General features: G+C 53.5%; 8 protein-coding genes across 8 annotated transcripts; 3 read left to right on the top strand and 5 right to left on the bottom strand.

The window, feature by feature from the left end:
- Positions 1–467: 467 nt before the first annotated feature.
- On the top strand, positions 468–1,571 carry J4E93_009850 (uncharacterized protein; the record flags this gene model as incomplete). The annotated part of the gene is made up of 1 exon (XM_049347739.1): positions 468–1,571. One exon carries the CDS (start codon positions 468–470, stop codon positions 1,569–1,571), a length of 1,104 nt encoding a protein of 367 aa, XP_049195240.1.
- Positions 1,572–1,726: 155 nt separating this feature from the next.
- Positions 1,727–2,792, bottom strand: J4E93_009849 (uncharacterized protein; the record flags this gene model as incomplete). The annotated part of the gene is made up of 2 exons (XM_049347738.1): positions 1,727–1,891; positions 1,941–2,792. The coding sequence occupies 2 exons, from the start codon at positions 2,790–2,792 to the stop codon at positions 1,727–1,729; spliced, it is 1,017 nt and encodes a 338-aa protein (XP_049195239.1).
- Positions 2,793–4,210: 1,418 nt separating this feature from the next.
- Positions 4,211–6,185, bottom strand: J4E93_009848 (uncharacterized protein; the record flags this gene model as incomplete). Its single annotated transcript, XM_049347737.1, has 3 exons — positions 4,211–5,469; positions 5,531–5,851; positions 5,903–6,185. 3 exons carry the CDS (start codon positions 6,183–6,185, stop codon positions 4,211–4,213), a joined length of 1,863 nt encoding a protein of 620 aa, XP_049195238.1.
- A 3,483-nt stretch (positions 6,186–9,668) lies between these two features.
- On the bottom strand, positions 9,669–10,559 carry J4E93_009847 (uncharacterized protein; the record flags this gene model as incomplete). The annotated part of the gene is made up of 1 exon (XM_049347736.1): positions 9,669–10,559. One exon carries the CDS (start codon positions 10,557–10,559, stop codon positions 9,669–9,671), a length of 891 nt encoding a protein of 296 aa, XP_049195237.1.
- A 1,005-nt stretch (positions 10,560–11,564) lies between these two features.
- On the top strand, positions 11,565–15,214 carry J4E93_009846 (uncharacterized protein; the record flags this gene model as incomplete). Its single annotated transcript, XM_049347735.1, has 5 exons — positions 11,565–11,684; positions 11,782–11,814; positions 11,874–12,014; positions 12,073–15,021; positions 15,077–15,214. The coding sequence occupies 5 exons, from the start codon at positions 11,565–11,567 to the stop codon at positions 15,212–15,214; spliced, it is 3,381 nt and encodes a 1,126-aa protein (XP_049195236.1).
- A 354-nt stretch (positions 15,215–15,568) lies between these two features.
- J4E93_009845 (uncharacterized protein) lies at positions 15,569–16,543 on the bottom strand (the record flags this gene model as incomplete). Its single annotated transcript, XM_049347734.1, has 2 exons — positions 15,569–16,398; positions 16,456–16,543. 2 exons carry the CDS (start codon positions 16,541–16,543, stop codon positions 15,569–15,571), a joined length of 918 nt encoding a protein of 305 aa, XP_049195235.1.
- A 1,662-nt stretch (positions 16,544–18,205) lies between these two features.
- GET3 (Golgi to ER traffic- protein) lies at positions 18,206–20,214 on the bottom strand (the record flags this gene model as incomplete). Its single annotated transcript, XM_049347733.1, has 3 exons — positions 18,206–18,248; positions 18,299–19,277; positions 19,860–20,214. The coding sequence occupies 3 exons, from the start codon at positions 20,212–20,214 to the stop codon at positions 18,206–18,208; spliced, it is 1,377 nt and encodes a 458-aa protein (XP_049195234.1).
- A 2,536-nt stretch (positions 20,215–22,750) lies between these two features.
- Positions 22,751–23,330, top strand: J4E93_009843 (uncharacterized protein; the record flags this gene model as incomplete). Its single annotated transcript, XM_049347732.1, has 2 exons — positions 22,751–22,877; positions 22,939–23,330. The coding sequence occupies 2 exons, from the start codon at positions 22,751–22,753 to the stop codon at positions 23,328–23,330; spliced, it is 519 nt and encodes a 172-aa protein (XP_049195233.1).
- Between the last annotated feature and the right edge of the window lie 1,980 nt (positions 23,331–25,310).

Below are 25,310 nucleotides of genomic sequence, written 5' to 3'. Positions count from 1 at the left end.
AGGACGTCGCGAGTCTGAGGTTTGCGGTGTTCCGTTTCAAGATGCGGACTTGAAGGTTAATGGGGGCCGCACGATGTGGGGCGAGTGAGGGATAGGGCTGTCGCGGGCGGGAAGGCTAATGGCGCTAGAAGATCGGATCCCCTCACCAGCGCCCAATGACCCGGCTGCATCCCCGCAACACCTCCGCGACCCATCCACCACCCTGTCACGATGTACCAACAGCATCGCGCACGCCAGGCGCAAAGCGTCGTCCGCCTTTCGCATCGTCTCACATCGCATTCAGACAATACCACCAAATTCGCGACGCAGGTGAAGATCTAGATCGTGCTAGCGACTCCAAGGCATCCGCGGTTTCAAACGCTACTATTTCCATCGCCACCTTGAAACATCGCTCGCGAACGCCATAAGACGAGGCAAGCGGCCTCTATACCCAGCATCATGCACTCCTCCAAGTGCTGAACAGCCAAATGGTACTCTGCAACTACTGCGCCGCTCAACAGACCCAAAGGGACGCCGCCGAAGCAACGCATCCACGCGCCTTAGCATCGCATCCCCTCCACGCAGCCCAACCCGAAGAATACCTCCGACCCTCAAAACAACGCGAACTCTCCATCATCGAAGAAGCGCGCACCGAATCGCTAAAAGCCGAGTCCCTCAACGCAGAGTCGCTCAAGACAGGCCCGCCCACGCCAACCCAGCCGCAGCCCAAAGAGCGCAAGTCGCGAGCACACAAGATGTCCATACCGCCGCAGCTCCAGCAGCAACTGCGCCTACTCATCCGCGCAAACCACATCCTGCACCACCACGGCCTCGTCGATGCATTCGGCCACATCTCTGTAAGACACCCGCTCAACAAGGAACAATACATCATCGCTGGCTACGACCCCGGCGCGCCGGCGCTCGTCAAGAGCATGAGCGACTTTATATCGTACTGGGTGAAGGACTCCTCGCCCGTCGACGCCGACGCGCCGCAGGGATACAGCGAGCGGTATATCCACGGGGAGATACTAAGGAAGTTTCCCAAGGTGAATTGCGTTGTGCACTCGCATTCCGAGGACGTCATCCCTTTTACTGTAGGACACGGCACGATGGAGCCGCATCCCGTACGACCGGTCTTCCACATGGCGGGCTTCATGGGCCTGGGCGGTGCCAAGGTATTCACAATGGACAGTCTCCGTGGAACGTCAGCGCCCTCCGAACACGACCTCCTCATCAAAAACGCATCCCTCGGCGCCGCTCTCGCCTCCCGCTTCACTCTCGAGAGCCCCGTCGTGCTACAACACAAGCACGGATTCACAACGTTCGGTGCTAGCATCGAGGAAGCGGTGTACCGGGCGATATATACGCAAAAGAATTGTATATTGCTGCAGCGGGCGATTGCGATTGCGGGGGGTGATGCAGAGGGGGTGTCGTATCTGAGTGCGCAGGAGGTCAAGGATTGCGCGGTTATGAATGCGAAGACGTTGGATAAGTCGTTTAGGTTGTGGTTGAGGGAGGTGCAGGTTAATTTGCTGTATGAGAATGAGGAGGGGGAGCCGGAGAAGGGGAGGGTTGGGGGGATGAAGATGTGAGGGGGTGGGGTGGGCTGTAGTCTAGCTGTGAGGAACACTATGCGCACAGACAAACCCTGTGGTGGGAAATTGATGACCCAGAAGTCTACATTGCTCTCAAATGTTTTGATCTGTCTTTGATACGCTATTGTAGGCCTCAAAGCCCACATCGTGAACTAGATGATGTCGAATTCTTGAACCTCGACATTGAGAGCTCCGTACGCAATAGGCAGGAAGGTCGCGATGCCCACACGCCTGAATGTGCTTTTATCGACACTGTCAAGGAGGAGCGCCCAGTACAAACACGTCGTGTTCTGCTCCGTGTGATAGACTACGTCGTCCTAGCGTATGTTTAGTCTCATTACGAACCAGTTACATGGTAACTCTTACGATGAAATCCCTTCGTAAACCTGACTTGGGGCGCATCTTCCCGCCCACCAATCGCCTGCTGTTCGCATTCTGCTTGATGAGAAAGCATGCGTGTGTGAATGACGTCTTTTCATCATCATCGAATCGCGCAATCCCTAGTACTAGCTTGTCGTAAGTACCATCTATGTCCCGTGTGAGGAGATGGAAATCTAGCTTAGTGGGCGAGTGATAGATGCTTTCAAGTTTCTCAAGCTTAAGATCTTGGGCGGTGAACTCATCGCGCACGTATTCCGAAACGGGATGGACGGTACTGATATGGCCGACTATGTGAATATTGCCCGCAGGGGTGATCTGTAGTTGCGTGGGCATCTCTTCTGCCTTATCAACATTTTCGTATCCTGTGTCGTATGGACCGGTCATATCTCCTTCGAGCCACTTCTTACTACTTTCGGTAGCGGCCCAGCTCCAAGAGGGCAGATTAGGCGTTTTGCCGTCCTTGACGTCTGGAAGGTCCCGAAACCAAAGCAGCTGGAGTGGAAGCCTCTTTTCCCATACACCGTATTCCGGGATGTAATGGTCCTTCTTAGCATAATTGGTGTCTTCGGCAATACCTCTAAGAGCTTCTGTACGATCCGATGGAAACGTTAGAGATCTCTTCGTATACGCAGATAATAGCTGGAGCCAGTGTAGTTGCCCCTCTATCTTCAAGTGAGATCCTATCTCATCTACCGTACTTTCGTTGCAGGCCCATGTGACACCACGTGGCATGAATGAAATAAATCGTCGCGCAAGGAGACGTTCTTGAAGTGTCCACGCCCGACTTTCAAGAGGGCCAACTGCCGGATTCCAGTCTTCTCTCGGCAATTGCGTCATGTTGAATGTTCCTTTGATCTCACCAGCTATGCGATATGGTAGTCTGAAGACGGTCGCCTTCGGACGATCAGTGATAAAGAGGCCTTCACTAGAGTCTTTCGCACCGGAAGCTGCCACAACGATGCTCGCATTTCGATACACATCTCCCATTTTTGTTGCTTCCGACTGCCAATCTTCGCTATTGCCCTGTATAATGCAGAGAGAGTCGATCCAGACGTATCGGATGCCAATAGCCTGTGCAAGTTCTATGACGTCCTGGAAAGTCTTCGGCAGATCTCCAAATGCAATCCCATTTTGATGAGCTGTAAAGTTTTCCGATGTCGTACGTAGTGGCTGCTTTCCGGCGGAGCCCCAACAATGACTTAAGGCAATGTATCGTCCCATTTGGCCATCATTGTGCACAAGCTGAACTGAGGGACGCGCATGCTCTCCAATAAGGGCTAGAACACGAGTTGGCATCGGCGCGTCAATTTCGGGCGCGCAGTGTTTTTCTTCGTGAGTGCTGCACATCTTTCGCCAGTGTTGAATCAGATCGCGGAAGTGTCCCATTTGCGGGCCAAGGATCGGCGGGCGGTCAAGTAAGGTCATACATGCCGCGCTACCTGAGTTCTGTTATGAATGTCGTCTAAACAATATGGAATCTGGAATCTCTCATCTCTATCCGCCCAAATAGCAAACCGATGTGTACGGGTGACTACTGTACAGGTCCGGGCATGTCCTGGCTTCTCGAGGTTCCAATCTCGGTCCATCATGAACCCATTTGTAAGATCATTCTGTAGGTAAGTTGGTGTTACGGAGCAAGCGCTTGAGACCATCTCGCAGAGCCGGCATATTTTCTCACCGGGTCTTAAAGAATCTCGCAAGAGACTGCGGACCCCGCGCGGACGCTTGCCATCTTTGTAGTCCTTAACGATAGTTTTGGTAAACTCGATGCAGAACTTGCAGAGATCTGTGATCTCCTCAATAATCGGTCCCGATGCGTTAGATGCATTAGCCACGTATTGCTGAGACGATGCCGTCATTCTAGCAAGCTGTACTGATGATATCGCTGAATGTACTCGACCACGGTACTAGCCCGCAAAGGACCGTGAATGGTTGCTGGTATCGGTACAAGGAAGTGAAGATGAACATGAGCTTTGGAAGAGAGATTGTGCTGTGCGTCTAGGATGCGACGCAGAATAGGCAGCAGCTGTGCTAGGATCGACACGTGTTCGGTAAGTGGGGCAGCAGCTCGGGGAAGGCTGCTTCAGGAAGTCGCCGTATGCGGGCAGGATGTTAGAGTATCCTCAGGTTAGACGTATCTACCGGTTCTTTCTGGTGCCGTCGAAGGTTCATGCGCTGGATAGTTCACATCCAAATACACGTAATTCTTGCGCTACGTCTTCATTTACGCTTCGTATATACAATGTACACTTCCATCACCAAAGCCCATCCCTCCTCAACAAAATCTCCCCACCCGTAACCCCACTCTGTCCGACCATACTCTCCTTCAAAATACCCACCTCATACAGCTCATTAATAAGCGAGAACAACATGCCATCACACCCCTTCGCCGCCATCAAATTCGCCGTAACAGGCAAATACTCCACATGCCCCGTAATCGTCGAGTTATACGGCGTCTCACCCAACGGCACAACATAATCCGGCACCTCCGCCATAACCGAGATGCGGCTGTTGCCAAAGCCAAAAGGCACGCCGGGCTCGTCCCAGTAGGTGTTGCGGTATGTGGTGCTACCTGTGGAGCCCACGTACATGACTAGAGACTCAGAGCATGTTTCTGGTGATGGAGCGAGGAAGGTCTCGTTAGCCCAGGTCTGGAAGATAGTCTTGTTGTTGACGGCCTCTTCGACGGTGATGGTTTGGTTGTCGCCCCAGCCCCAGCGAGCCAGCGGGACGGGGTTAACGAATGGAAGGCGGCCGTCGTGGGCTTTGGCGTAGTCGGCGTAGAAGGGCTCGCGGACGAGCTCGATTTGCTGCTTGGTGATTAGGATAGCGTAGGTGAGGTTTTGTAACACCGTAAGAGGTGCGACATCTGGGTTTGCAGCGTCAAAAGAGGCAGTGACGTTGAACGCGGTGGCGTTTGCGCTCAGGAAGTTGGTTACGTTTCCGAGGAAGTCGATGAGGAGTTGGTCGGCAACATCTTCGACTTCGGTGGGCCAGCCGAGGGTTTGGATGCTAGTTGGGTAGCTGCTTGTGATGGTGATGTTGGGGCCGTACATGGCTTGGGCTGCTTCCATCCAAACTTGCGGGTTGCGGGCCAGCAGGCCGGGGGTGTCGAGCACGGGGCTGAGTGGCATGGTGTGGTCTAGAGAGACCAGCCCGTGAGATGGACGATTGCCGTAGAGGCCTTGGACTTGCGATGGGCCACGCACGCTACCGCCGGTGTCGGATCCAAGACTGACATCGAGCCAAGAGTAGGATGCGGTACCAGCGCCACCACCGGAGGAACTGGAGGAGGTGTCTTGGTAGCCGTCTCCGCGGGGGTTGAATGCCTCGTGGTAGTCAACCCAGTCGGCCGTTGCGGTTTCACCGTTGGCGAATTGCGAGGTGATCATCTTGCCGACGATGATGGCTCCCGCGTCGATCAGATTCTGGACGGGCGGCGCGGTCGCGTTGGCAGGAGGGTACAGCCAGTACCAAGCTCGGTTTCCGTTGGATGTTCGCAGGCCCTTGATATCTGTGGTTCTTGTCAGTCGAGGCTCAAGAATGATAGCCTAAGTGGTGATGGTGTGTCGTACCGTAGATGTCTTTGATACCAATTCTTACACCAGCCAGAGGCTTCTCGGCCGTTTTGGTGAAGTACAACCGCGAAGGCACGGCGATGGCATGCTTCTGGCCCACAGTACCCGCGGGCAAGACCGAGTATGAACCGTCGCCGTTCGCAATTGCAGACTCGGTGAAAGCGCCTTGCATGTCAGAGAATAGTCTCCACGCCTCGTAGACATGACCAGCTGCGTTGATGAAGTAGGGGCCCGGAGCTAGTTCCTTAGATGCGGTGCCGGATAGTATGGTCAATGAGGAGTTCGTTGGTTTGGCATCGCTACCCTGGAGGTAGATGGCTGAAAGGTATGATCAGCGAAGGTCTCAAGAGTGTGAAGTTGGGAGCATACCGTCCATGAAACCTTCTTGCCACACATCATCATGCGCATAGCTTGCTGTGAGCGACGCGACATCCACACCACCTTCGTGACCCTTCACCACTGTGAAAGGCACAAACAAAGCATCTTCGAAGGAGGCCTGAATCTCTTCGCAACTCGAGAGTTTCGCGACTGCTTTCGGTGGCAGGAAGTAGTCGATATCGGTCAAGGAAACCGTGAATCCAGTTGAAGAAACAGCAGCCTGCACACCGGCAACGACGAAAGACGCGACGCCGATCGACCGAGAGAAGCGCATCTTGTCCACGAAAAGTCCAAACCGGGGGTCTGGCAAAAGTCCGTGATGAAGCTTCATACGGCTGCAGGCCCACGAGCTTTATACGTCGGCGCCATTTCCTGCTCTACCGAATCGATTGATCTCCATGACACCATTCCCATTGGCAAAGAGTCATGATCCCGATCCATTCCCTAACCCATTTTCAATCCAACGACAAGCCAAGTCGGTGTCTGCGATGCTACCAGGATCAACAATCATCAAAACCGCCATCTTCCTGATAAGCACTCGGCCCTTCAGCCTGACTGGCCAGCATCATCGGCACGCCTTATGCGCGCTGCGCATGTACGTAAAGGGCGTCAAGAATATTGTAAACAGGAAGGCGGGCGTGCGCTGATAGCTTTCCGAAGCTACCGCGCGCTGGCAGTGCCAACGGCTCTTATCGCGTGGTTTGGAGGTGAGGAGTGGAGATGCGGCTTTCCGGGCGGGGCAAACGTGGTTAGCGAGCGCCCGAGGAATAAGCCGATGACGTGGGCCCACTTGGGAGGATAGGCGGTTGCGCGGATTTGTCTTAAGGTACACTCACAATAATTATCACGCCTTTACTGTTTGCAGGCCACCAAGGTTCCGCGTACCTTAGCCTCGCGCATCAACGTTGCGCGCACGTGATGTTTACCTGCTGGCAGACGCCATCGCGGATGTAGACTCCCGGCTGCTTGGCGACATGGGCTCATGACCGGAGATTGGTAAAATCCACGGTGATACGGATATTGTCATACTGCTCGACTATCTCAAATTATGGTCATGGCATATCGGTGCCGGATGACAGGCCTCGTGTCCATTGACAGCCACGTATAGTCGGGGTTAAGGCCGTCTTAGGTTTCACTTTTGGCTCCTGTGAGAGCTAGAGCTGTCTCTTAGGACATCGTGGAATCGTTCATGCACGTAGAGCCGTTGTACACCACGACGGTAAAGCTCACTAGAATGAATACCAAGCATATGTTAATGCAGATATACATGCTTCTCGCAGTTACAACTCCAACGATGATCTTCATCCGCAAAGCCATCTATCAAAGCATCAACGTTGACCCTAACCATGTCGTGGTGGCCTATAGTCTTAGTGTGAACCTCAACGCTAACATGAAACGGGCGTTTTTCGTTGTCATATACCAAGACGTCGCCCTTGTCAGAGACCCGATCCTCGTCATAAGGCGAATCGTCGTCATTGAGAAGATCGTATAGAATGAGCCTTTCATCTTCTGAAAAGACGTCTCCTACCCTTACTGTACCTCTACCGTCCCGATTTATGAAGACAGTGAACTTGGGATTTTGACCACCTGACGATGTTTCGAAGCTGAATTCGAAGAAACTGCTAAACGGGTCATTTTTTGCTACGGTCAGAATGTTGGCTTCAGGATCCCAAAGCGGATGGTAAGCCTGTAGTGATACTCCTCGAACAAACTTCCATGCACGAAAAGCTTGGAGTTGGTAACCAAAACTGCGGATGGCCTTGCATTCGTTGACGATAATCCGCTTATCGCGCTCGTAGTAAAGAGCTCGGGGGTCTTGGAACCCGTTGAGTCCAGCAATCGTCAATGTTTTACTAATTGAACCGAAAGCGACTCTTGGACCAACAATAACAGTACTGTAGGTGTTCCCTAGACGAATCACTCTTGCGCTAGACTCATGCTCGTCTCCTTGCGGGTAGAGCAAAATGCCTAAAAAGTTCCCGCTTGACGTTATCGAGCAACCAAGTAGCCCGATCCATACACTGCCTGGAGCTTTATCCATGCAACAGTAATATTCGCTGCACTCAAAGACCTTCACAATTGGTAATTGAATCTGTAAGCCCGTATTGGTTAATGTGAACAGGGAGGATGGTTTCGTAGCGCGTTTCAATTGGGCACAAGATTTGAAGTCTTTGGGTGAGCGAGCCAAAACGTCGACGGCTGTAGTCGCCAGGCTGCACAGGATGCTCCTCTGACGTGATGTTATAAGCCCTAAAGGAGAAGGATTCTCTTCCTCTGGCGTCAGAGCCCAGGCAAGGATGGAATCGTCATCGATCCTCCGGATAATCTCCTCCTGGAGACGACGAAACGCCCGGTCACCTTCTCCATACAGAAGCGGCATGTTGATGCTGAAGATCCCGAGGAGGCAGTAGGCCATATCCTCAGCGCGTGTCGTCTGCCTCGTGGAAGCCCATGACATCCTTGTCGCAACGCAATAGGAACCGAACTTCTTATCCCCGTGCAGCGATCCATTCCACAAAGCCGCTTGATCTATTCCTGTAATTTTCGATATTTGCTCGGCATGCTCATCCCGATCGCCCAAGTCAGCCCACTGTTGATCGTAGAAGATAACCAGGCCTGGGGCTAACATCTCTTGGAGAGTCCACCCGCGTGTGAACCATCTACTCTGAGCAAAATCTTGATCCACGCTGGCTGCCAAGACATCGGAAAGATACGCATAACAGCAGGCCGACTTCTGGTACCAGGCGAACATAGAGTTGATTGCCTCGGAAAGCTCCGCGCTAGAGCTTTTGTCGATACAGCAGGTGTCTACCCATGCGTAGCCAACTTTATCTTTGATGGCCTGCTGGCAAGTGAAGATAATCTTCTGGTAACCAGATCCGACAAGAGGCTGTCCCGAGGTGAAATGGGCGAACGACACCTCTTCATCGCCCCAGGTATGCGAGAGAATGGCATAGCGCGGGATATTCGTGCCTACAAACTCTTCCAGTTGTAGTGTTGAGCAGTTGATGAGGCGCATTTGGATGTTCGGTCGTGTCTCCGCTGTTAGGCTGACGTAGATGGAATGAAGCTGCGACGTCTGCTGTCGCTCGTATAGATAGTATGATGCCGTGTGCGGGAACACTCAGTGACAATGTGTTAAGGATAGATGGGTAAACTATGTCGCAGTGGCCACGAAGCTGCGAAAAGGAGCTGCGGGAGGACTTGACGTGGATGAGCATTACCTGTGAGCGGGGCTATGCTGCAACGCTCACCGGTAGAAGTGGGCGCTCGAAGTACTGAGCTGTGAGGTCATGCGTGACGCTGCTATGCATGGCGTCTGCACTGCGAACAAGAGCAATGGCGGGCTGTGTGTAAAGGGCCAATGGGCAGACATCCTCGCTGTTGTCTGGGCAGGTGGGCGTCGCGCGTCCACCGTTCGGCAGGAGCTGTGTAGGCGAGTGGGCTGCGCGCGCGGCGCGTGAGTTAGGGTAAGGGTAGAACAAGTACGCGGTGTAAGGTTATAGCGTCGCGCTGAAATCGAAGCGCGTACAAATGCGTTCCATCGCGATCGTCGCTATAGATAACGGGCGGGAGGGTTTTTGGAGGTGGGCGGGGCGATTTGGGGTCGCGCGGCTTGGCGGGAAGGCGACCCCGGGACTTCCCAGGCCCGTGGCTCTGGGAGCTGTTGACTGCTTTCAATAAGTGGTAGCTGCATTTCTAGAATCGTGATCGGGCTCATTGTTGCAAGTAATCATATTCTTCTTGGTCGCATTCTCTATTGTTGCACCGATACCACTGACGTCGCAATCAACGCCTCCACGAACGCCACAGCAGCGCGAATGCCTATACCTGCAATCTTATCGCCATCGCCCAGGTTGGGATTGAAAGAGCACATGGTAAACGATACCGGCGTGGCCTTCTTCGGCAACAAACTCATGCACCTCATCACATCCTCCTCCTGTAGTCCACCCTCACTCTCAAACCCATTAACCATGCCCACGCTTTTATCCAAAACGTCCAAATCCAGATGCACAAGCGACGGCGACATATCCCTCTTGTCAAGTCGCTTCTCCAACTCACCCGGGAAATCCACAGCCTTCCCAGCATCACCCCAAATAACATCCGCCCCAGCTTCTGCAACCGTCTTCCTTTGCGTCTCATTCACATCGCGCAGGCCAACGTACAAGAACCGGTCCTTGTAGTTCATCGGCGCGTACCCCGGTATCTGCTCCGTATGCCAATGCCAACTCTTACCCGCCAACATCGACAAGCCCATGGCGTCGAAATACCCGTTCTCATTCGTCGAAGGCGTATCCATATCGTCATGCGCATCAAAGTAGATGAAGTTGAGATCCTTGATACCCAATCCACATGCTGCTCCTACGCTAGCCATGCAGTTGCCAGAGAGAATGAAGGGGAAGGAATTGCCATCTCGCGCTTTGCTGACTGCTAGGGAGGTGCGGCGGAGGACTTCGAAACTTCGGCCTATCTCGCCTTCGAAGTCGTCGACGGGAGGGATTTCGTCGATGTGGACGGTGACGCCTAGAGCCTCAAGTTGGGGAATGAGTCCGAGAGCTCGTATTCGGTTTGGGCCGTCGCCGACGCGGTGGTTGCGAAGGCCGACGTGGTAGGGTGAAAAGATTATGGTGATGGATGCTGCGGGCATGTTTGGGAGATGGATGCGACCTCGGGATGATTGGCCACGTGATGAAGACTGTATCGTTGGCAACAATGCCAGGAACTTCTACTTATGCAACGATTGTCTTGGGTACAGTGACGTCAGTGGTGGAGAAGTAACGCCGACTGCTTAACAATCTCGAGAGTTGCTGCAGTCTTTCGCTTCTCATGTTGCCGACTTGCGATGCGTTATTGTCCCACTCTACGGCTCCCAATGCCTTGGTAATCTTGCAATCCGGTTTCTCAACCATGCCGATGAGATGCCGAGGGCATGCCGATGGGATATTATAGACCTAGAGATTTCGATAGATGCTTCAAATCGGCTATGACCCATTTGATGGCTGGAGGTAGCCTACTCAGCTCGAAAGCTTAACGATGAAGAACCAGTTCAGCAGATAACCGTGATCCTAAGAGGAAAGTTTGGCGAGCAGTCCAGATGTAGGATCAGGGACTAGAAGAAGTCGTCGAAACAATGGAACAAAAGGTCGTATTGTAGCTGCAGTATGCTATGGCTCAAGCAAGCTATGCCAGCAGAAAACGTAGCACTCCTGAATTGATCGTATGTGGCACCGGTGATGGAAACACCTGTCTGACGTCATGTTCGATATCGCGTCGCAAATCGCGTCCGTCTCATTTCTTCCCTTCTGTGGCATCAAGTTTCAAATGGGTTGATGTTCGTAGTCGGGGACGCGTGGATGTCGAATTGCTGAGCGAATGGAAGTTGGTAGGCTTAGAGATGCAGGCATGGGGTAGTGCGCACGACCGCAACGAGGATAGCGCGCCGCCGACCTGACGCGCCAAGGGTCGTCCACAGCTATTCTCAAGCCATCCTCACATACATCGCGCAAACCTCAGCCGCCACGAACACGTCCCAACGCGTCCACGTCTTCATATCCAACACTCCGAAACATCGACAGACGTACTACCATTCACTGCGCCATCGCGACCGTGACGCCAACACAACTACACGCGGCGAACAGCCCAAACAGGCAACATGCCGCGGAAGAGCGCTGCGAAGAAGGAGGAGCCGTCCTCGGATGAGGTGTCGGCGCATTCCGATGTCGAGATGCAGGACCAGCCAGACGACACAATGAACGGCTTCAAGAAGTTTGGCGTAAGCGCAACCCCCGTTTGCGCCTTCCTCACCGCGACACTCACATGTCAAGCGGGAGGAAGGCGCGACCACGAGAAGACATTGGCTAACATTCCAGACGCAGTACAATGTGGATACCCCAGACTACACAGTACGATGACTCCGACACCGCGCCACACTCACCCGGTCCAACAACTGACACGCGCACAGGACTCGGATACCAACCCCAACACCACAGCAAACAGCGTCGCTGGTGACGCGCCAGTCGACGGCCGAAGAAAACGCGCCGAAGAGATGAACATGCGCAAGAGCATGTACGGCAAGAAGGCGGAGGGACTGAGGGCGTCAAAGGTACGCGACGTCACTGCGCACTACATTCGAGACATTGTTAACTTGGCTCCTCTCACAGGAAGACGACACCATCCGCCGCTTTCGATACCTCCTCGGTCTGACGGACCTGTTCCGCCACTTCATCGACACAAACCCCAACCCGCGCATCAAGGAGATTCTCGCCGAGATCGACCGCCAGGATGCCGAAGAGACCAAGAAATCAAAGGCCAGCAAGGTGCGGAAAGGAGGTGCCGCTGCGGAGCGTCGCCGGAAGACTGAGCAGGAAGAGGACGCCGAGCTGGTGCGCGAGGAGAAGCATGGCGGACACAACGAGACGGTCTTTAGGGAATCACCGGGCTTCATCAAGGGCGGCACCATGCGCGACTACCAGGTTGCGGGTCTCAACTGGCTCATCTCCCTACACGAGAACGGTATCTCCGGAATCCTCGCCGACGAGATGGGTCTCGGAAAGACGCTGCAGACCATCTCCTTTATCGGCTACCTCCGCTACATTGCCGGCATTCACGGTCCTCACCTGGTCGCAGTGCCCAAGTCGACACTCGACAACTGGAAGCGCGAGTTCGCCAAGTGGTGCCCTGACGTCAACGTCCTGGTCCTCCAGGGTAACAAGGACGACCGCGCCGACCTCATCAAGGAGCGCCTGGTACCCGATGGCTTCGATGTCTGCATCACCTCCTACGAGATGATTCTGCGCGAGAAATCGCACCTGAAGAAGTTCGCATGGGAGTACATCATCATCGACGAAGCCCACCGCATCAAGAACGAGGAATCGTCGCTCGCCCAGATGGTCCGCGTCTTCAACTCTCGAAGCCGCTTGCTAATCACAGGTACCCCTCTTCAAAACAACCTCCACGAGCTCTGGGCCCTGCTCAACTTCCTCCTCCCCGACGTCTTCGGAGACTCCGCCGCTTTCGACGACTGGTTCACCTCCCAGAACGCCGACTCGGACGCCGTCGTCCAACAACTCCACAAGGTCCTCCGACCCTTCTTGCTCCGACGTGTCAAGGCCGATGTCGAGAAGTCGCTTCTACCGAAAAAGGAGATCAACCTGTACGTGGGCATGTCCGACATGCAGGTGCAGTGGTACAAGAAGATTCTCGAAAAGGACATCGACGCGGTTAATGGCGGTGCCGGCAACAAGGAGTCCAAGACCCGTCTGCTCAACATCGTCATGCAGCTGCGAAAGTGCTGCAACCACCCGTACCTATTCGAAGGCGCCGAGCCTGGTCCGCCATACACTACCGATGAACATCTCGTCACCAACGCTGCGAAGATGGTCATGCTGGACAAGCTGCTGAAACGTATGAAGGCTCAGGGCAGTCGAGTGCTCATCTTCTCGCAGATGAGTCGTGTGCTAGACATCATGGAAGACTACTCAGTCATGCGCGATTACAAGTACTGCCGCATTGACGGTTCGACCGCCCACGAGGACCGTATCCAGGCTATCGACGACTACAATAAGGAGGGGTCGGAGAAGTTCCTGTTCCTCCTGACTACCCGTGCTGGTGGACTGGGTATCAACTTGACGTCTGCTGATATCGTCGTCCTCTTCGACAGTGACTGGAACCCGCAGGCCGATCTGCAAGCCATGGACCGTGCCCATCGTATCGGTCAGACCAAGCAGGTCTACGTCTTCCGATTCGTCACCGAGATGGCCATTGAAGAGAAAGTGCTTGAACGTGCGGCCCAGAAGCTGCGTCTCGACCAGCTCGTCATTCAGCAAGGCCGCTCGCAACAACCCGTCAAGAACGCCGCATCCAAGGACGAGCTCCTGACCATGATTCAGCACGGCGCCGAGAAGGTGTTTGCAAGCAAGGGCCCCGTCGGTCCAGCAGCTGACGGCGAGCTTGCTGATGACGACTTCGAGGCTGTCATGCGTCGCGGTGAAGAGATGACGGAGAAGCTCAACAAGAGGTACGAGACGCTCGGTCTTGACGATCTCCAAAAGTTCACCTCGGACTCAACCTACGAGTGGAATGGCGAGACATTTCAACCACGCAAGAAGGAAATTGGCATCTCCTGGATCAACCCCTCGAAGCGTGAGCGCAAGGAACAAAACTACGGCATCGACTCCTACTACCGCAAGACGCTGGTCACTGGCGGGCGAACCGAGAATAAGCAACCCAGGATACCCCGTGCGCCCAAGCAGATCACCATCCACGACTACCAGTTCTTCCCCAAGCGACTCTCCGAGCTCCAAGACAAGGAGACCGCATGGTACCGCAAGGAGAACAACCTCAAAGCTCCTCTCCCAGAAGGTCCAGATGAGGATCTCGAGGCCCGTGAGGCCGATCAACAACTTGCGCAGCAGGAGATTGATGATGCGGAGCCACTGACAGAAGAGGAGAAGGCTGAGAAAGAACGCCTGATCGAAGAGGGCTTCCCTGAATGGAACAAGCGTGACTTCCAACAGTTCCTCAACGGCAGCGCCAAGTACGGTCGCCAAAACTACGAGGGCATCTCGGAAGAAGTCGACGGAAAAGACGCCGACGAGATCAAAGCTTACGCCAAGGTCTTTTGGAAGAAGTATAAGTCGCTGGACAACTGGCAAAAGCATTTGGGTGTCATCGAAGAGGGCGAGCTCCGTGTGCGACAGTCGGAAGAGAAGAAGCGACTCATCGCGAAGAAGATTGGCATGTACCGCATGCCCCTCCAGCAGATGCAGATCAAGTACACCGTATCCACCACCAACAAGAAGGTGTACACCGAGGAAGAAGACAAGTTCCTCGTCGTCATGCTGCACAAGCACGGCGTCGAAGGCGAGTACATCTACGAGAAGATCCGCGACGAGATCCGCGAATCGCCCCTCTTCCGCTTCGACTGGTTCTTCCTCTCCCGCACACCGCAGGAGATTGGCCGTCGCTGCACCACGCTCATCTCGGCTATCGTGCGCGAGCTCGGCGAGGGCGATCTCAAGAACAAGAATGGCAAGCGCGGGTACGAGGAAGAGGAGACGGAGGAGGAGGAAGAGGAGCAGCCGAAGAAGAAGTCTAAGAATGGTGTCAAGGTATGTTATGTTGAGCTTAGACTTGGGGATGTTGGCGTCTACTAACAGATGGCAGAACAAGCAGCTCGATACTGTCAAGGGCAAGGCCGGATCGGCTTCGGCGACCCCATCGCGTGCAAGCAGCGTTGCGACAAATGGCTCGGCGACTAAGGGTTCGGCGACCAAGGGCAAGGGAAAAGGCAAGAAGAAGTAGTGTTTCTGATGCGTCAGCGTATGAGGGTAGCATGTTGTGGTGTTTTGGCGTTATAAAGACGGGTCAGCGTGTCTTAGCGCACTGTACTCGATGGGGGTATGTTGAGCTTTGATCCGTCCATGACGGTATGGGTGGGTGTTTGCGTGTTGCATCTGTAATTGTAGAAGATGAATAGAGGTGTTCATATACTATTTTGTAAGTTCATACCGTGTCGTCGAATTCGTGACCATGCATCTTCTTCGCCAGGTCGTGAGGTATCAGTCTCGTCACCAATCACCCATCCTCAGCGTAAGCGTGTCAAAGGTGCAATATATACATTAAAGAAGACACTCATAAACATCGTAGACTGGCTCATCAAGCCTTAATCTCAATCCCCTGCTGCCCCTCACACGCGCTAATCTCGCCAAAATACCACAAATGCGCGTCAACATCAACGCCAAAGTCACCCTCGTTACCCTTCAAGTTCAGGTTTCCAGTCAGCATGTTGATGTCTGCCGCCGTTGGCTGAACGTCATTGCCGCTGGTGACATAATATTCCGGGCTGATATGGCGGTATCCGAGTAGGGCAGGCGGCAACTTAGGCACCGGATCGTTCTTGTGCGTAACCCGATACGTCTCGCCCATGCCCGTTTTAGTAATATAGTCGCTCACGCCCGCCAGACCGATCTTAGGCGCGCCGTATGTGTATAAATCGACGGTCGTGCCTGTTGATCGTAGATAGCCTGCGGCGAGACTCGCGAGTGCGCCGCCGAGGGAATGGCCAGTTGCTACGATGCGGTAAGAAGGATACTGATTTCTTGCTGTGGCCAGCGCCGCTAGTACTGGTTTCTGTGCTTCGAGCCAGGAGTTCCAGAAGCCGGTTGATGCGTTACATGTTGGGCAGATGGTGGTTGGTAGTACTGGAAACGCGACGTTTGTGATCCAGTTGCGGACGCTGCGGGAGCCGCGGAAGGAGATGACGATGAGGTTGTTTGTGGAGTCTGTGGCTACGAAACCCGTTACGTCGGATTTTATGCTGTTTTGGAATTCGGAGAGGGTGTTTGTGGTGGCGGCTTCGATGAGGGGGCAGTTGCCTTGCGGGCAGGTGACTTTTGTGTTGGGGCTGTTGTTGTTGCCGAGGCAGTAGGCGGCGGCGGAGTATTGGGAGTAGAATTCGAGTTGCGAGAGGAGAGTGGAAGATACGGCTGAAGGTATGTTAGTGAGAGTGCTGGTGAAGATGGGATTGGGGGGAGTGGATGTACCTCTGCCTTCGATTTCGACGGGAGCTGCGGTGACAGAGTGAACTGCACCGAGCAGTAGGGCTCCTAGACGGAGGACAGAAGGTGCCATGTTGATTGACGGGTGTGTCGAAACGGTCAGGTCAACGTCAATATACAACAAAGAATATACCGACGACAAGACAAATAACCCGATATAAGCACAAGGTGAGAGAATCCACCGCACACAGCCTGACAAACCTACACTCGCGTGAAACACACCAGACTATATACTTACCCACGCCATCTTTACTAACCTCCACACACCAGGTCCTTCCAAGCCCTGTCGCTGAGTATTCCCGGCGGTCAAAGTAAACGGACCAGGTAGTGGGACCATCCTGGTGATCGGCACTCACACCAAAGCTACGGGTACCGGGGTGAGATGACGCTTGTTCTGGCGCTTGTCCAGGGGATGTCTGTGCCCAACGTGGCTATCCTAAGATTAGACATTTCGCCGCTGGGCTGGATGTACGCCACGGAAACCTCGATGGTGGAATGCGGTTGTTGGAGATGCCGGATGTGCTCAGCCTCGAGATCGGCGTCGCATAAAGAGAGAGACCGCGACGAGACATCCACCGCCACCTTTCGCAGTTCGTCGGCTTTATCGGTAGAAATGCGTTTGTTGTCGGTCGAACTACACGTTTTGACTGACCCACCTACTTCATTCGTACGTTTGGTGCGTCGCCTTCCTTTCCAAACCGATTAGTCGACGTTCTTCGGCGCTTTTGTGTGCACGCGACGAAACGAACGCATGATCCCGCACACTACCGCATGCAGCATGCATGAAAGAAGGCGTTTACCGGCATTCAGCCACAAGTAACAGCTTGGTGTGACAGCCAATGAATGTAAATACCGAGGTATAATAGCCTGACATCAGCGATAGACCGTCAGGTATTGGAAAGGGAGATGCTTTCTTCTGGTCATGTATGGAGAGGGCATCGTTTTTGCTTGTTGCACTGCGCTCAGCTGTCAGCGCGTTCTAAGCATGTGCGACTGCGGTGCTTGTATAAGCCGGCATGCGCGGAACTTGCTTGCACGCGACAAACGGGTATTTGTCGTGATGGAGGTGTAGTGCTCATTTGGTGGTGCTGGATGTTGCGGGGTAAGAGCATGACGTAGGCAATTTAGAAGCGCCTCGTGGCTTTCGCTAACGTGGACAGGAAGGTACCTCAACAACAACATCACGGAGCAGACCAAAAGCTGTTTGTACCCCGAACTCATGTGGTGGTGTAGAAGCAAGAAACGTCGGTGTCAGCGCCCTTCTGGGCTAGTGCACGGTACTTATGCGGGGTGCGCAACAGTCCCGATAATTGTGTTTGGTGGGCTGAATGCACCCCAGGCACTGGCGTTCCTGGTTCAGCGGCTAACGTATATCTCCGAATCCTCCCAGTCGCGTGCTGCATTTCAAGTCAGCTGTCCACGGGCATGTACGCATATGGAGAACGAGGCTTTCAAATTTTTTCCTGCTTTGGCAGAATCTTTCATTTCCACCGGCTGCGATAGATCGGGGCTAGTCGCTAAAGGTACAGAACTCCGTGCTGCTTGAGTCGTGATGTGTGGGGAAGAAAGCGAAATACGCGAAATCGCAGAACCACATGGTATCGCAAGATGTACAAGGGTGAGACGGCGAGAAATCGGCAAAAGAGAAATGTACCGTGAGGCCCAAAGCGGTACCAAAGGGGTTGAGGCTCTCAAATCTAGGCTACTTGTTACCGCGTTTGAGAACGGCACGGGCCTACTGCGGTGGGACGAAGGGTTTGACGAGCATTTCACTGAATCTGGAATCGCTGTTAGTACACTGCATCCTGAGTCGGTGTGCAATACCCACTTCTCGAGCTTCTCCTTGCCGCGCACCTCCTCAACCAGCAGCGGCATCTTGACCACGTTGAACTCGTCGTAGAGCTCTTCAATCTGATCGAGGTACTTCTTCTGCATCTTCCGTCGCGCATTGCACTGCTCGCAGGGGTTATCCTCCTTGGGGAAGAGCAGCTGGTTGACGACAATGGAGTGCGTGTCGATTTCGTAGCTGTTGAGTTCCTGGATCATCCTTTCCGTCTCGTACAGACTCAGGAACTCGGGAATGCAGACACACACAAAGGTGGTGAGGTCGGCGTCCTTGAACTGGCCATTGACTTCTCCGATTGTCTCGCGCAGGTTCTCCATCTTCTCAACCAGCTCGTCCATATTTTGTCCGTTGGGTAGTCTGCCAGACGCACCAAGGAAAGAGTTGAGCATGGGCCCGAATTGGCGCGAGAGCTGCGAAACTTTGGAGAGGGCCTTCTCCATAACGGTGGGAAATTGAAGGAAGCGTAGCGTGTGGCCCGTGGGCGCCGTGTCGAAGATGATGACTTCGTAGGACATGGACTTGACTTGCTTGAGCACTTCGGCGAACGACATGGCTTCGTCCACACCGGGAATGCTAAAGGCCAGATCTTGCATCATGCTGCCCATACCGCCGAGGCCCGCCATGGGGTCTTGGCCCTCCTCCGCTCCGCTCGCCAGCAAGTCTTGTATACTGCCGTTGGGGTCGATTTCCATGGCGCTGAGGTTATCGAAGCCGTTGACGAGGCGCGCGTCCTTTCCGAACTTCTGGTTGAAGGCATCCGAGAGGTTGTGGGCGGGGTCGGTCGAGATGAGGAGGACCGACTTGCGGTGCTTTGCGAGCTGGATGGCGAGGGAGCAGGAGGTTGTCGTCTTTCCTACACCACCCTTGCCGCCAACGAATATCCACCGCAGCGTCTTCTGGTCGAGGATGGACTGGAGCGTGGGCGCCATGTCGGCGTCGATGAGCGCGGTCGAGGTCATGTCTGGTGATCGGGGTATTGCAGTATATAGAGGGGTAGTGTGTCGCTGTAGGAGGAAGTGTCAGTGTTATACTGTGCAGCCAAAACATAGTGCCTGTTTCCCGAAGCTTCGGAGGGGCAATGCAACCCTGGAAGCGCCTACCTTTCGATTTCACTTAGACCTCCAGTAATTCTTTCGGGTAGCTCAATCCGATTATGTGTGGGTGAGATGTGATATGTGTACGGTGAGGGAAGGTGTGGTATGTTTGCGTGATTGCAGATTAAACAACCTTGGAAGTCGCGCAGGAAAGTTGACTGGGTGGGAATGCAGGCAGGCGCGTCATGCGCTAGTGCGCCACAGCACAGCCACGTGTGGCGCTCACCCCGCTCATCTCTCACTCATGTTCCTCACAACCCACGACTTGACATAAACATCAGATGTGCTTCAATCTGGACTTGATCATCACCACGTATCATGGTCTCTCGTTTACGAATACCATCACTCGGAATGTCCAGCATCTCCCCGTCGCACCCTGATCTTCATCAGAACGCCTCGAGCTACAAAGAAAAGACTATTCTGGTCGTCTAGCTCATACGTAGACTCACCCTCTAGTCCTTCCGCGTCGATTATCGGCGCTGCTAAATGCTCATACCGTCGTCCTGATTCACGCTCTACCACCCATTCTAGATCGTATTCAACGTCTTTTGGGGTACCGTCGGTGTCCATCTGCGCTTCTTCGATAGGATACTCGATCTGCGTCTCTAGAGACCCTGTAGAGAAGAATGGCGACGTGTTGCCAGCTGCGATGATGCACGATAACGGTTGGCCTGGAACAAGCGCCACGACGTCGCCGTTGTCGTGTCCGAGTGGCATAGCCCGACAGCTGTGAGAGTAACCCGGGACTACTTCTGTAGCAGTGTCATTCACCGGTAAACTCTCCGCGTTCGCCTCTTGCTCCATTTTGACGCAGGTGTCGTTCGTCGCACACCCTGCAATCTGCACCTCTTCTACTGGCGCTTTGACTGTCGAAATACTCGACGTTTCCGAAGAATCCCCTTGAACGGCGTCGTCATGTGATAGGGGTTGCACAGCCTCTATGTCCCTCTTTGTTGCTCTTGATAGCAACGAACTGCGCAGCGTTGAAGTCGAGGCGGCGAGAGTGAGCAGCGTGCTTTCATTGGGATCCGGGTATACAGTCTTGCGCCGCTTCGAAACAATGCTGTAAAGGCTTTCTCTAAGCTGGTGGTCCAACACGGCATTGAACCTGATCTCCGTGGCCTTGAGAGCTGAACACAGCGGCAATCGCCATCCAGGATACAATCGGCCGTGGTATCTAGGCATGTGCATCTTCCCGTGCGCGGTTATGAACGCGTTACAGAGATAACAAGCGTCCTTGCTCGAACATATCACTCGAGGTGTTGGACGCAAGTCGTTGACTTCGCAGTAGTAGAGAAGCTGAATTTCAGCGTGTATCTTCGCCTCCGTCATTGTCTTCTTCATCTGAGCCGCAATAGTCTCGTTTGCTTGCAACTCCGTAGTGTTTAGCAGGTTGCAAATGTAGTTGATTTGAGACTTCTGGTACACAGGATCGATTGTCTTAAGCCTGGTTGCAATATTTGGGGTATTGAAGCTTGTTGGGACGAGATCAAAGAAGGTTCCAGGTAGATCGGCAGGTACGGCCTTCATGCGCTGAACTATTGGATACTTCTTCGCTGTTCGGTGCAGGAAATGAGCGGCTTCACGGTACCTCGCGACTTTGCTAATGATGTTGACCAGGTTGCTTCTTGAGCTTGGGACCATCATACTGTTTGGTATGATGGCTAGCAAAGGCCCAATGTCTACCGCTGTTCGTAAGTTGTGGATTCCATGAACGAGTTCGCTCAGCTCATGAGTTGTTTGGTGCTTGTTCCATAAACCGACTAGCCGTATCACGTGCTTTGCCTTCTCTGTGAACAGCATCGCGTCGTGGAAAAGGGCACCAAGTTTTCCCTTCCCGAGTTGGTTAAGACTGTGTATTGCAGTTTGCAAAACTTCCGTTAAGGGTTGTTTCGGTTTCTTCCAAGCATTAGAAATGAATCTAAGACGACAGAGAATACGGCGCGAGCACATCGTGACGATCGCCATAAAGATCTCATGTTCGATGTCAAGAGAACGGTCTCCTGCTCAGTTTGATCAGTCTTGAATAGGGAAAGTAATGTTATCACGTACGATTCGTCACCCGCGAAAGGATGGCAAAGATGCTCTCAAGATTCTGCTCTAACTCCCGTAGTACTACGTTGCCACCTTGCGCGTTACGTTTGTTCACTGCTATTAGAACGCTTATCGATGCCGCTGCCGTGTTCTGCTGAATGCAAACAGCAGGAACGCGATCTGGGTCATCTTTCGTACACGAGAGAAAGGCAAGTGTGCTAGTCAATTCTCGCTCCTTCTTGAAAGGTAGTAGGTAGCCCTGCCCCGAGAGTGTAACAGTGTATTGATTCGAAGATGGCGGCGTAGGAACGGAATGTAGAAGATGAAGAAGAGCGATGCTTTCCGCGCGAGCAATGGCGAGGTGAGGGGTTTTAGCTGATGACATTAGGTCCGATGTGACATCTCGGCAGCTCACTATCCCTGAGCAAGGCGTCGTACATTTTGGATGACAGCCTAATTGCCTTATCTTGAAGTACGTAGCTTTGTGTAACCTTTCAACCCTTGCTTGGAGCGGGGTCGTGACCGAGTGGGAAGGTACAGCCGTCTGCCCAATGGAAGTCCAGCTTCAGTGTCTAGATAGAGATTGGCGATGATACATCCTCTCGCAGTACACCGTGTGCACTCATTTGCCGATGGTCAGTCGCATCGCAGACCAAGCATCCTGCTCATCTCGCTTCAACGGAATGGGAGCGAAACGTTATCCGGTACTGCAATCGAGGGAAGACAACCTTTAATGTTTGGTTGTTCGGACAGGATTGCGACGCAACGAGATGGCAAGTGAAGATGCAACTTGTCCAGATGTATGTGAGGAACGCGGTGAAGGAGCGCATGTACTCCACTTCCGATACATCCGCACCGTCCTCGCTAAGACGGAGCACCGAACAGTATTATTTGAGAGCGCACAAATTGAGAGATGGCTTCCTACGGTAAGGAAATGCAGCGTCCAGATTGAAATAGCGTGTCGTCGTTCGGGAGTCCGAGTCGGAGTACCCAAACCACCCTAGCTAGCCAATCACAGCACGGGGAAACCGCTGACGGGCCTCCCGAGATCCGCCCGCCCCACGCGAGCTAGTCGCGTGTTTGTCCACCCCCTCGCGGCACGCCTCTCTGAGTCCCGGAGTCAATGACGACACAGCATAAGCCGAAGATGTTTGCGCGTTTGCACGGGGCACGAGGCGTCCGGCTCTCCGCTGCAGTTGCGGCGCACACAGTCCATCTTCCTGCGTCGTGAAATATACCTTCATCCATCTGCTCATCGCCCAGTAAAATCATACGCAATTGCAATTCGCTATCTCCAAACATCACGATGAGCCACCCGACACACCCAGCGACAGTGCACTTCCCCATCACTACCACCTTCCTCACAGGTGCTCTGGATGCCGTGTACTTCCTCTCCAAGTATGCGCCAACCTCAGGCGCCGTGGCCTCGACCTGTAAGCCTTCCACCTTTACCCTCCCAATCCAGTCAGATACATCTATCTAACACACCCTCAGTCAAAACCCTAGACATCGCCATCAACCCCTCCATCTTCCCCCTCCTCTCCTACTACACCACGCTCCTCACGCTCCTCTTCTCCGCCCCGGCGGTCGCAACCGGCATGTACGAGTTCATTCCGCTTGTCAAGCGCGACGGCTTGAAGTCGAGGAAGGCTCAGGTCGGCGCGCTACACGCTGTCATTAATGATGTGACGGTGCTGGGTGCGGCGTTCAACTGGTGGACTAGGAGGAGCAACCCCGGCATGGTGCCGAGCGATACCAATATCTTGATTAGCAGTGTCATTGCGCTGCCGGCGACGATGTTTGCGGCGTACTTGGGTGGGAGCTTGGTGTATGTTTATGGTATGGGGTTCAGGGGTGGGCAGGCGAAGGCGAAGAAGGCACAGTAAGAAGGGGCTGTGAAGATTGTATGACAATGTCGCCACGAGCTCAGGGACGGTGTCGGACAATTCATCGGAATACGGAGTCATATCACGCGTCGTCGACCAGCTGCACTGTGTGGAACACTCACGTAATGCAAGACCTTCGCTGTTGAAATTCATTCGCCATCATTGGACGGGGGGATTTAGGCATCGCCGTGTCGTTTGTATTGCGGGAGTCGTGGGTACTCAACGCAAGAGACGATCCTAGCATCATCCCATTACTACCTATCTGTTTCCATGTTCGTACAAATGCACCAGTGTTGGTTGAGCTTGTTCTTTAAAGAGACTGAGGTTGGAGCGGGAATGATCTGGTCCATTGGCTGGTCCCATCAGCCTTGTGTAAGCCACCCACTTCATGTCTCAGTGGCAGCCTGAACCCCGCTACTTGGCAGTCTCATCTTGTCTGCAGCCTGTCCTTGATTCCACCGACGCTCACCTGGAAGAGGACGCAGTAGACTTCACGACCATGACAGGCAATGTGATGACACGCCTCCCCTGCAGCGGCTTCGCCGACTTCCTCTACTCGAATCGAATACCCAAAGACCCAGCCTCTGCGTTGTTCGAACTGCGGACGACTAGTAGTAATGTAGCCAGGGGTGCTGCCGCGGGTTGCAAGGGATGTGCGCTCATACACGATGCTGTCACAACTTTCAGACAGGATCGACTGCCAATGGATGAATGTTTTATTGCATTATCGACTCAGAATAAACTGTTCGATTCCTCCTGTCTGAAGATCGTGTTGTACATTCATCCGGTCCGTGAAAGAGCAAAAGAGGAAGGCGCACGTAGCACAAAAGAGCCAGTTCTGGCGTCCTATGCCGACGAGGATTGTGTACGCAAGTATTTAGAAGAGTGGCTCGAAGTGCGGCTGGATTGGTCGCGGGGTAAGTGATCTGCCTACTTGCCACAATGTTATGCCAACATTGTAGCATAGACTGACTAGTGGATATCAGACGCTTTTAGTCCTAGCGAGGGTCTATCACTCAAACCACTACCAGTTTCCCGTCCACATTCGCATCTTCCTGATTGCACTTCTTCCAGCGAAACATCTCGGAGGTTAAACCAATGGCTCGTCGCGTGCGCGGAAACGCACCCAGCATGTCAAATCTCCTTGGAGACGGCGCTGCCAAAACGAGTGCTCGAGATAGAAAATTCACGTATCTTTCTTCGAGAGGACACACGGAAGAAAGGTAAGTATGCATGTCTCAGCCACTGCTGGGGCGCACAGGGCCTGTCGTTTAAGCTTGAACAATCTACTCACCAGCAACTTGCTGGCGGAGTCGCAGTGGATCAATTACCGAAAACGTTTCAAGATGCTGTATCTGTCTGTATCAGCATAGGTGTTCGGTTCCTCTGGATTGATGCTCTATATCAGTAAATGTTCTCACCGTTCATGGCACATTACTGAACTTTCAGAAGGTATCAAGCAAGATGATGCGGACGACTGGGCGGAGGCGGCGGCGACTATGGGAGATATCTACGAAGCGTCATGGATCACTGTCGCAGCGACTTGGTCAAACAGCAGCCAAAGAGGAATATACTCGACCGTTTCTGACCGGTTCAAAGCCAGAGCTTTGGAAGATCACGATTTCGAAGTACGAGAAGCCCTACCGGGGCTCGCTGATGGGCTTCCAAAAGTCCAAGAACAAGATCATTGGCCACTCCTGCGCAGGGCTTGGGTATACCAAGAGCAACAGCTATCGCCGCGCGTGGTTCACTTCGGTGAACATCAGATCTTCTGGGCATGCAACTCTTCGTTCCAGTCACAAGACGGGTGGTTTCACTCAAGATGGAAACTTGGTCAAAAAAACAGCCTTTTAGACTGGAACAGTATTGTGACTGAATATTCAGAATTGCAGCTTACATACGAGAGCGACCGCCTACCAGCTATTGCTGCTATAGTCCTGCGCGTTATGCAGATCCGGCAACACGATACCTACATCGCAG

This window comes from Alternaria ventricosa, assembly GCF_023758065.1.
Source record: "Alternaria ventricosa strain BMP 2768 chromosome Unknown scaffold_24, whole genome shotgun sequence".
Taxonomy (NCBI): domain Eukaryota; kingdom Fungi; phylum Ascomycota; class Dothideomycetes; order Pleosporales; family Pleosporaceae; genus Alternaria; species Alternaria ventricosa.
Note: the sequence above shows the minus strand (reverse complement) of the source record. Positions and strands in the feature narration are given on the sequence as shown.